The 11,302-nt window shown below is 57.4% G+C and overlaps 1 protein-coding gene across 1 annotated transcript in view; it reads right to left on the bottom strand.

Annotated features, from left to right (window-relative positions):
- The window catches only part of ABCA3 (ATP-binding cassette, sub-family A (ABC1), member 3), a 24,952-nt gene that overhangs the window by 926 nt on the left and 12,724 nt on the right, over positions 1–11,302 (bottom strand). The window contains 18 exon segments of the mRNA XM_009327266.1: positions 848–921; positions 1,029–1,216; positions 1,468–1,638; positions 1,736–1,923; positions 2,871–3,065; positions 3,202–3,336; positions 3,632–3,804; positions 4,312–4,470; positions 4,716–4,935; positions 5,424–5,628; positions 6,220–6,484; positions 6,823–7,126; positions 7,996–8,188; positions 8,367–8,465; positions 9,001–9,151; positions 9,447–9,657; positions 9,993–10,148; positions 11,012–11,166. Coding sequence (XP_009325541.1) covers positions 848–921; positions 1,029–1,216; positions 1,468–1,638; positions 1,736–1,923; positions 2,871–3,065; positions 3,202–3,336; positions 3,632–3,804; positions 4,312–4,470; positions 4,716–4,935; positions 5,424–5,628; positions 6,220–6,484; positions 6,823–7,126; positions 7,996–8,188; positions 8,367–8,465; positions 9,001–9,151; positions 9,447–9,657; positions 9,993–10,148; positions 11,012–11,166 — 3,242 coding nt within the window.

Raw genomic sequence — 11,302 nt, 5'->3', positions numbered from 1 at the left:
CTATATATACTTTTATACTGTATATAAAAACTCTGTATACTATATAAATATATAGCTGTATACTACATATTTATATATAGATAGTATATAACTATCTGTATATACTATATAAAAAAACCTATCTATGTACACTGTATACAGATAGTTATATACTATCTATCTATATATATGTACCCCTGAACTGGGATCCAACAGGGTCCATGGCTCGGTAAAGCCAATGCCCGCAGCCCCGGGCGGGACAGCACCGGTGACCGTGTGCGGCAGCGCCAGCAGCCGGGGTGCAAGGCGCTTCCTCGGGCCAAGGGGCAGCAGCAGGGAGCGGAGAGGTGCTGGTGGGTCCACCCCGTGACCACCAGTGCCACGTTCCCAGCAGGGAGATGCGGGGTGGGAAGGACGCGACGACCAAACACATCCCTTCCAGCACCCTCCAGAGCCTTCACGAAATATTTTGAGATGTACAAACGAAGGCAAAATCAGCTCTTGCTCCCTGGGGAGACCCTGCTTTCCCTTTGGAGGGCTGCGGTCAAGGGCAGCCAGTTTGGGGGGGTGGGATGGAGCGGTCCCGGCTCAGCACGCACGGTGCGTGCCGGGTGCTCGCACACTGACCATACATGCAGGTGACCTGTTTGGGCCAGGAGGTGGGAAAGGGTCAGGGAGAAAAACCACTTTTTAATTAGCTTGTTTTTTATAAATCACCTGGATTTTGGACAGAGAGTGGCTCTGGAAGAAAAGGAAGATGAGCTGAGCGTGAAAGCAAAGCATCGAGAGCATGCGAAGGGACAGGACTAGGGCTGCCCCTCCAGCCTCCTCCTGCAAAGCGGTGGGACGTGCTCCAGCACCCCCTTACCTGTGCCCAGCTGAGGTTCTTGTTGGTCAAGTGATAATGTACCATGCCTTGGTGCTCGTGTTTCAGGACACTGCCTGGGAGAGATGAGCAAGGAGAGGCTCTGAGTTAGGAAACTCACTGAAGCTCACGAGCAGCATCCTGCCCTCCCCTGGAGGGCAACCGCTCCAGCAGCTCACGGTACCTGGGAAAGTCTTCTCCACGAAGGCCTTGAAGGCCTGCAGCTCACCCTCCTCCTCACTCCGCGTTTTGGCCAGCAAGGTGTAGCCGCTGCCGAACTTGCTTTTCAGGTGCTGGGGGCTGCCCAGGCATTTGAACTGCCCGTTCACCATGATGGCCAGCCGCGTGCAGAGGGCCTCGCACTCCTCCATGCTGCAGGACAGAAGAGGACTTGTTGGCAGGAGCACCGAGACAGAACAGCAGAAGCTTCTGGGAAGGGGCTGGAGGTGGATTCTCTCCTCTCCAGGCCTTCGGAGGAGGGAGATTTGGGTAAAGCCAGCCACTGCTGGCTGTGGGAGTGCCCAACCACCAGGCTCTGGAGGTGGATCCCATCCCCTGGACCCCACCACCCTCCTGGCCGCTCCCTGATCTCTCAGGCCAAGCCCTGCCTGGACAGCTGTCACCTGTGGGAGGTGAAGATGATGGATTTGCCACACTCCCGCGTCCGCGTCACTGCATCCCAGAGCAAACGTCGGGCCACAGGGTCCATGCCGGTGGAGGGCTCATCCAGGAAGATCACGGGGGGACCACCGATGAGGGCAATGCCAGCACTCAGCTTCCGCTTGTTACCACCGCTGTGGAAGGAGACGGGAATGGGGACAGAGACCCGATGTGAGCACAGGGAGAGGCCCACGAGACGAGGGGCAGAGGGCATGGGGTGTCTCCTCTCACCTGTAGGTCCTCACAAGCTTGTCGGCGTGGGGCTCCAGGAGCAGCCCTCTCAGCATGTTCTCCACGCAGCTGCCGATGTAGCGCTCGGGGATGCCCCGCAGCCGGGCGTACATGCTCAGGGTCTCGCGGCCCGTCATGTGGTCCAGGAGGGCATCGAACTGCGGGCAGTAGCCGATCCGCTGCTGGACCTCGGGGCAAGAGGAACCCAACGGGGATTAGCTCACAGGCAGGTCTCTGCAAGGAGGTGTCCAAGCCAGAAGGTCCCTTGGCACCCACAGGGCTTTGCTGCATCTCTGCAAGGTTTTTGCTCAAAGCGATGGGGACTGAGCTGCAGCTCCGAAACCGCAGGTGAAACGAGAGGGAAATTCCTCCATCGCTGGAGCAGCCAGTCTGGTGGGGATGGACACACGCAGCGCACCTCGGGACGGCAACTGCGTGTTGGCCTCACGCTGCGTTTCCCAAGCTGGTTCCTCATTGTGAGGGGCCATTTCAGGTGGCCCAGGCTCTCAGGGGACAGAAAGCTCTGGAAGGCCTGCACCTTCCCCATATGCCAGTCTCCTCTGGGGACAAGAGCCCAACAGAAGGCAGAGTCCCAGGGGAGGAAGCAAGCAGGGCCATGCTTTCAGGGCAGACCCTCCCCGTGTTCTCCTTGCCTGACGTTGTCTGGAGTTGACAGTGGTAGAGGTATCCAGGGATTGAACTGAAAGCCTGACCCCTGCTCATCTCTTGCTTTTCTAAAGGGAGTGGGCAATTCCCAGCAAGGAGACCTCTAGCAGGGGTCTGGGAAGGTTTGACCCGCTTGTTTTAGAGAGCCTGTCATCCGACTGTGATCACTAACTCACCTTTTTCACATTTCCAGCCACAGAGCTAAAACCCTTTGAGGAAGGGTTTGCCACCTCCCCAAGGTTTGGCTTTCATTTGTTTCACATCTGTCATCCCAGTGGAGAGGGGACTGCTTCCACGTGGCCAGGTAACGAAGAGCTGGGCCAGACAAGGACGCAACGTCCCTGGGATATTACCTTCACCCCTGGCAACTGCAACTGTGTCCTCCTCAGAGGCGCTTGCAAGGTGACCCAGCCCAGGAAGATGCAGGACTGTTTGTAATGCCGCCCTCCGCCCCTGCAGCCCTCGGTACCTTCTTGATGTTGGCCAGAATGCTGTGGCCATCCACAAAGGCGTCCCCCGACGTGATGCTCTCGTCACCAGTCAGCATCTTGAAGGTGGTGGTTTTGCCCGCTCCATTGAAGCCAAGAAGGCCAAAGCATTCCCCTTTGCTGACCGCTAAGGAGATCCTGTCCACCGCCAGCAGGGACTCCCGGCTGTCATAGACCTGGTGGAGACCAACACACAAGCCACACCAGTCACCGCCCGACGGCACAACAAGGCAAGTGGTGGCTTTACCAGCCCCGTGAGGACCACGGCTCAGGTGGCAGCAGGATGCTCAGGCACGACCACGCTCTCCTCACCTTGGTGAGCTCCTTGATGACCAGAGGGCTGCTGAGGGATGACAGCAGTTCTGGTGGTGACTCCAAAACCTTCTTCCTCTCATCTGCCACGTCCCGGTCCTCTGGCAGCACAGACACCCTGTTCAGCAGTGCCACCTAAACACAGGGGAGAAAAAACACTCTTTGCCACCTGGATGCTGCGGGACAAATGGGTTCCTCCAGTGCCCCCAACCCGGGCAGGATCCATCCCTTCAATCAGCCACCTCTGGGGACGCCTCACTCCCTTTGCCAACCCATACACTCAACAGGATCGGTCCCTCCAAGCAACCTGCTCCGGGGATGCTCCCTGGGAAGATGATTTAGGTGAAGAGGGCCTGTCTCCAGCTTGCAGGGACTCCTGGGCTTGGTTTGGAGAGCACCTTACTTCTTCCTCCCACACACTTCAGCTCACCCATTTCCGCCGCCTGCAGATGCCACAGACCAAAGTTCTCAGTCTCCAGAGAAGGTTTGTCTCAATGAGGAAAAGGAGGAAGAGGAAGGAGAAACCCTGGATGGTCAAGGATGTCAGGTATCGTCCGATCCCAGGCGTCTCCCAGGAAAAGTAGTTCATCTGATAACTGATATCTGAGCAGAGATGGAACAAAATCAAGACTTGGGTCAACCCACACTCTGGGGAGGGGTAGATAAGCTCCAGGGAAAGCTGTGAGCCCAAAGCTTTGCCAGGCTTATCTCTATCCCAGCCCACACTGGCTCCCTGCCCACAGCTCTTTCCAACGCTTCCCACAAGAGGATTCAGGTCTGGAGGGGATCTGGCAGAAGATGCCCAAGTGGAGGCATGCAGAGATCAAGTCACTCTTGAGACTGGGATTTCTTTACTTGTCTATGAAACTTTCCCTAGCCCACATTTTCCTCCAAATCATTAGTAAGGAGAAGATTCCTTAATTGGATCACCTGTGAGTGTCAAACGCTGCCCAGTTTTTGCTTTAAAATGGTACCTGGAGCTGCTGCCCAGGTTGGGTTAAGAGGCCCCGTGATACTGCCCAGCTCCACCACCCACCCCACAGAAACCCCCCAGTGCGGCTACAGTGGCATGGCCAGGAGGGGCAGGTGAAGACCAACACAGAGACTCACTGAACGCCTTGCAGATGAAGATGGCTTCAACGGAGGAGGTACAAAACTGAATGAACTCGTAGTTCTGGTAGAAGTCACTGATGCATTGGCCCAAGCAGTAATTGGGTAAGACGAGAAAGACTTTATCCAGGGTTTTGGAGAGGTCCACCAAGCCCAGCTCTGAAAGAGGAGCACAGGAGGATCAACAGATTGGAGTTAGCTGGTTTTAAAGAAAGACCCCCATACTTCCAAGTTCAGAAGGAAGACCAACAAATTTTGTCACATTTAATGGGTGAGAAGGGACTGTCATAGGGTTTTTTGCTAGTGTGGGGACAGCCCTGGGGTGAAAAAGTCCCCTTGGGGGCTGGATCTTCTTGGTGATGGCAGGGTGCAGTGCTGGGCAGGCACGAAGGGCAGAGACGCACCTGGGATGCTCATGATGGTGACCGCGAGGAAGGTGGCCGTGCCTGAGAGGATGTTGAAGATGGTGAGACGGGTGTAGGCCGTGGCTGCCACCGAGAAGAAGAAGCTGAGGAGGTACATGAGGGGGATGATGGCCCAGCCATAAAGGAGGAAGATCAGCATCACATCAACAAGGTGGCTGTCTTGGGTGAAGGCTTGCACATCAAAGGCTTGGAATATCACCTAGGGCACACCAATGCGAGGAGAATGCACGCTTGTCTTGACCACAAGCGATGTCTCCTTGTCTCAACGGCCCAGGCAGCAAGGTAATGGCAGCACCACACTGACCCGGATAACCCCTCACACATGGTTCCTACCAGCAGCCTGTGCCTGTCCCCAGGGGAAGCCCTCTTTCTGCAGACTGGGATGCAGAAGGGCAGATCTGGGGAATTCCTCTCCATGCTCCCACGTATTTGAGATTTCCTAGTGCCCACACCCAAGTGTTCAGGTACCAGAGGCTGCAGGCAACTGACCCAGCTGGTTGGCCATGGCCCAGCTCCCAGCAGGACCAAGGGACAGCTTTCTTGCTGGTCCTTTCTATTAACTGAGACAATGCCAGTAGCCTCATCCTTTTCCCTGCACCCACATCCCAGCTCTCCCGGAGAAGCAGCACCCAGAGCTCCCACCCAAGGAGAGGACAGGAGGGTACCAGGGTGTCAGGGGTGACTCACCAGCATCAGGGCACAAGGGATGAGGAAGTTGATGATGTCCCAGAGCAGGGCAGAAAGCCAGAAGTTGACCACGTAGACGCCGCTGACAAACTGGACGTGCTTGGCTTTGATGGCCCGCTCGCTGACCAGCAGCAGAGCGAAGGTGCTGGCAAGCGAGGCCATGCCGTACAGCAAGTTGATGGCAATGGCGAACCCGGTCTGGCCTCTGCAGGGAGAGCAGCGGGGCAGGTTAGGACAGGGACAGCTCAACAAACCAATGCTGAGGCTACACGGGGACAGCACACCCACACCCAGCCTCCAGGCTACGTTCACCCAGCAAGCCAGCATGCAGAAGAAACACCCCATAATAAAAGCGCACCTCAGTAGGATGAGCATCTCCCACGCACAGCCCACCTAGCACACCACAAACCTCCACCCTGCCTCTGCAAGGTCCCCACGCATGTCCCCTCTCGTACAAGTGAGGTTCAGAGACCCTGGATGCAGGATGTCATGAAGCGTATGGCCATACAGCACCCTCTGCTCTGAACACCCGAGGAAAACCAACCCCAACCAGTATCTAGGGGGGAATACCCACCCACTGAGATATGTGCACAGGGTGACGTGGCTGCCAGGCTCAGGCAGGTAAGTCATCTACACAGCTTTGCTCTCCTGACCTCCTGAGTACAATCACAGCTACATTTGGGTCTGAAAAGCTCCAGCCTGGCTCCTCCACCCACGCCAGTACAACCAAGCCAATCTGCACCCACGGAAGTCACGAGCCCTAGCAGGAAAGCAAGCGCCGTGCCATCAGACGTACTCCATGAGCTGGTCTTTGGCCTTCTCGGTGATGTTGCGGGGCTGAGGTCAGCCAAACCACACCTTTTCAAATCCCTTTAAGAAATAGACAGCATTGTCGGCCAGCATAAGGGCTGTGGCGGGGGAGTGATATGCCTGATTGTTGAAGAGGGCGGTGACCACCGTGCGGTTCCTGGCTCCTTCGAAGGAGGCGGCTGCGATGTAGTGCTCGTTGAAGGCTCCCCCTTCCTCGGAGGCTCTTGAGATGAGGTACTCCTCCAGGTCACCTGCCAAACACCACAGCTTTACGAGCAGGCCCCATCACATGAGAGCTAACTGGGGCCAACTGGAAAAGACCCCAAGCAGCCCCAGCCCTGGTGGCCCACCCTAGCCCCAATGATGGCCACAAACACAGGGTTATGGAGAACACAGCCCTGCTTGGGTGAGGAGGGGTCCTGCCAACTGTGGGACCCTCCCCTGCAGGAGAGGATACAAGGGGATACGTCAGATACGCTGCAGCTGGGGCCTGAGCCACCCACACCAAGGGCCCTGGCAAGAGAAGCCTGTGGCTCCTGCACACCCCGCCAGGCCTCGCCTGCTCCACGGGTGCTCCATGAACCCTCACCCAGCACCTCCAGCGGTGACTGACGCTGGGTGTCCAGCAGCTCCACGTACTGCTCCGCCAACCTCTGCGACAGACCCGAAGTGGACGAGATGGAGAAAGGCACGATGGTCTGGCCGTAGGGCTCCAGCGTCAGCCTCAGCAGGGAAGAGTCCCTGGGACCCGGGAAGGTCTTGGCCACGATGAGGGCAAAGGCAGTGAAGATCAGAGGCACGAGGAACTGCGCTGCCACCATCTTCCAGTTGCGCCAGCTGTACATGGCTCGCTTCATGAACATGGCGTAGAACTGCTGGCAGCACAGGTAGAACTGGGAGGGGAGAAGTCAGGTCAACGCGAGCCCTGCCAGCTGCGGACAGCCCTGCCGGCCACATCACCCCATGCAGCTGATGGGGGGAACGACCCCAAAACCACCTCCCCGTCCTGCATGTAGCCCGTGAGTCCGCAGCAGAGCCTGCTCTCCAGCCAAGCCTGTAAAGGCATCAGCAGGGCAGCTGCTTGACTCCAGCACAGCAGGTCAGCCCATCAAACTCCATGGCTTCCCAACGGGATGCAGTCACTTTGGGATCTCAGGTGTTAAAAGCAGCGTCAGCCATGACCTTTACCTTCCTCCACCTCTCAGCATTTGAGGTTCACAAAGAGGATTACTGCAACAGGGCTGCCTGCCAAAGTGCCTGGCTGAGACGCCTGGGAGCTCCCAGCCCAGCCCCTGCAAGCACCTTCTTTGCTTTTTAAACTCATAAGCATCTTTCTCCCCTTCTGCCTTTGAGACATGCCCTTGAGAAGCGCAGGGAAATTTATCACAGGCACATAGGCAGCGGGCCATGAAGGGCTGCCAGGGATCTGAAACACAAGCCTAGTGAGGGAAGGAAGATGGTTTTTCTCATCTCCCTGCTGGAAATCCCAAGTGATGTAGCAACGGCATGTGAAAACCACTTTAGATCACCTGGTACACCTTCAAGAGCATCTCTGTAAACCTCAGGATTAACATGAAGAGGACAACCCTAAAAATAATTTGCCCTAAAGATGCAGATTCCAATTTGATCTTCCATTTTGATCTTCCAAACCACATGCAACGAGACCAGCCGTGGGGGAGGCTCCACCTGATAACCCCGCTCCAAAAACCCCCTTCACATGGCCTCTCCCCATTCCCGCTGCACTGATGCCCCCAGCACTCACCCCGGTGTTGAGCTTGATGCTGGAGCAGTCCTCCGTAATGAGTGCTCCGCTGTCGTCCGTCATATCTGTCATGCCGCTCAGGCTGCTGGAGTCATCCATGGCCCAGTCGTTGGAGCGTCTCTCGTGCTGGTACTGGAGAGCAGGCAGCTGGATGGCCTGGATATCCATGCTGGAGTCCACAAGCTTCCCAACCCTGCACCAGGAGGGAAAGCAGGTGATGAAATACAGGATCAAGCCGTTCTGAGCTGGGGGAAGCCAAACCCAAGAGACAAAACCCAACACGTGCCCCAGAGAGCTGTGTAGGACACCGCCGTCACTGAAGCATACCGGGACTGGTCATCACCACTGGGGCCAGCCTCCCTCCTGCCTACCTCAGGAAGACTTCCTCCATGGTGGTGACCGAGGCGCCATAGCTGGCGATGCCCAGCTCCTCCCGCTTCTGCTCCAGCTCCGTGAACAGGGCCTCAAACCTGAACGGAGAAGCGAGGCGTTAGACGCTGACGCTCATGAGAGGGGGCACTCAGAGGTTAAGACCCTCTGGGCATCGGTCCTGCAGCTGGTTTGAGTCCTGCAGCCAGCTCCGGGGCTGCCTGCAGCACTAAGCACCCCACTCTCCCCAAGAGCAGCTTTTGGGCTCCATCATCTGCTCCTTCTTGCCACAGGCAGCCTCAGCTATCCATATATTTGATTTCGGAGCCAAACCAGCCTGCCTCATTTGTGCCACCCTCCACACCGCAGCCGTCACCGGCTATCAGCAACCAGTGCTGTCCCAGGCAGTTGCTGCACAGGCAGTGACAGGGAGGGCAAGGGGGCACGAGAGCGATGCGCCAGCAGACACAGGGGAGGACGGCGGTGAAAGGAGGAACCGAGCCCGATTTTCCAAGACCACCGCTGACGCAGAGAGCAGCTCCCCTTTCCAGCACGCCTGTGACGACAGTGTGTGCCCCAGTGTGTGCAGACAAGGGGACCCACCTGGGGAGGGCAAGCAGGGGACGATGCCGTTACCTGTGCGTGCTCTCCTTGGGCAGGATGAAGGACAGCTCTGCCCCAGCATTGCTCTCCATGGTGGCATTGGGCACATACTGACAGATGAGGCGGGAGATCTCCCCGAGGTTACAGTAGGGCTCCTTCACCATCACCATGTGATATCCCGCCCCTGGGCAGAGCCACAAGAGAAGGGAGAGGGTAAATCGCAGCCCAGCCTGGCCCTGGGGTGCTGGAACAGAGAGGGATGCTAAGGCACCGCAGAGCATTGATGACTTTGCCTGGGCTATGGACACAATGCAGGAGCAAGTGTGGGGATGGGCCTCAGAAGAGGCAGAACAGCACGACGGGGAGCAAGCAGCCATCAGACGAGAAGCAACAGGTCCCCCTCCCTGCCCTATTTCTCCCTCCCGCTCCTCCCTGGCAAGGAGAAGACATCGACCACGGCCTGCCTGCTCCTCCCTTACCATATTTACGCTTGAGGAAGAGTGAGGAGCCACAGCACTGCAGCTCGCCCTTGGCCATGATAGCTATGCGGTCCCCCAGCAGGTCAGCCTCATCCATGAAGTGGGTGGTCAGCAGGATGGTGCGGTTGCTCCTCTGCTGCTGCAGGAGGTCCCATGTGGCCCTGCGAGAGGCTGGGTCCATCCCTGACGTTGGCTCATCCAGCATCACCACCTGCACACAGGAGATGGGTGCTGGCCAAAAAGGGCTGGGAGAGGCACAGCAGCGCAGTAGGGGGCAACCCCAGGGCCCAGAAGGAGCCTTGACCTCACAACATGCATATGATGACCTTGCTTGGGGGAGCAGCTACCAGGCAGCAGAGCTGCACTGCAGCCTCAGGGCGTTGTCCTCAGTCGTCCCCCTTCGTGAGGGTGCCCCTGCCCCTTCCTCGCTGTCCCTGCATCTCCCACTGGCTCACCATGAGTGAGGAACAACCTCAGAGCCACTAGAAGGACCTAAGCTGGCCCCAGGGAGAATAGTTCGAGGTGAGCCCCACCAAAGATGCTTGCCTTGGAGTCCCCAATGAGGGCGATGCCAATGGAGAGCTTGCGCTTCATGCCACCAGAGAGCGCCTTGGTCAGAGAGCGGCGCTTGTCCTCCAGGTTGAGGATCCTCAGGATGTGGTTGATCTCCTCGGGGCACTTGGAGGGTGGGTACCCCTTCAGCTGCCAGACAGGGGGAAGGGAGGGTTAAGCCTGCCTGCAGGGGTAAGTGAATCTGGCAAAGACCCTTCCCACCACATCAGCCATCGGCTGCTAAACACCACCACGCTCCCTCCTCCACACCCAGGCAGGAAAGTGGGGAGGCACAGAGAAGGACTCCTACCCAACCCTGAAGGAGTTGGCACAGCTGGCGTGGGGGGTTCCACGGAGCCATGCTGCCCGCGACCCTCCACTCCTCCCTCAGCCAAGCAGGGAGCTCCTGCCTGCAGATGAGGTGGAAAGAGGAGGCAAGGGCTGTTCTGCTTATCATAGAATCATAGAAGAGTTTGGGTTGGAAGGGACCTCTAAAGATCATCTAGTCCAACCCCCCTGCACTGAGCAGGGACATCTTCAACTAGATCAGGTTGCTCAGAGCCCCGTCCAACCTGACCTGGAATGTTTCCAGGGATGGAGCATCTACTGGTCCATCTGGGCAACCTGGGCCAGTGTCTCACCACTCTCATCGTAAAAAATTTCTTCCTTACATCTAGTCTGAATCTCCCCTCTTTTAGTTTAAAACCATCCCCCCTTGTCCTATTGCTACAAGCCCTACTACAAAGTCTGTTCCCATCTTTCTTATAAGCCCCCTTTAAGTACTGAAAGGCTGCAATAAGGTCTCCCTGGAGCCTTCTCTTCTCCAGGCTGAACAACCCCAACTCTCTCAGCCTTTCCTCATAGGAGAGGTCTTCCACCCTCTGATCTGGACCCACTTGATTGATCTCACCACGCTTTCCCAGCCTCAGGAAGCCACAAGGTGGCTGCAGGGTGCCTCCCCCGGGGCTGGCTCCCGGGGGCCCAGCAGCGCTCCCACCAAGCGCCGTGCTCACCCCTGCATAGAAGTGGAGGTGCTCTTCCACCGTCATGTTGTCGAAGAGGACGTCGTGCTGGGGGCACAAGCCCAGGCTGCGGCGGATGAGGACCATGTCCTGGGAGATCTCGTAGCCGTTGATGTACGCCTGCCCGCCCGTTGGAGAGTGCAGACCTGGGAGGAGCGAGACGCAGCGGCTGAGGGTAACCCCGGGTGGCAAAGAGCCAGCGGAAAGGCGGGGGTCCTGCCAAGCATCCCCCCCCCCACCCAGCCTTTTCTGCCAAAAGTCAGAACAAGCCAGTCTCTTGAC

The sequence above is a fragment of the Pygoscelis adeliae genome, unplaced genomic scaffold, assembly GCF_000699105.1.
Source record: "Pygoscelis adeliae isolate BGI_AS28 unplaced genomic scaffold, ASM69910v1 Scaffold461, whole genome shotgun sequence".
Classification (NCBI taxonomy): domain Eukaryota; kingdom Metazoa; phylum Chordata; class Aves; order Sphenisciformes; family Spheniscidae; genus Pygoscelis; species Pygoscelis adeliae.
This window is presented reverse-complemented; position numbering and strand designations above follow the sequence as displayed.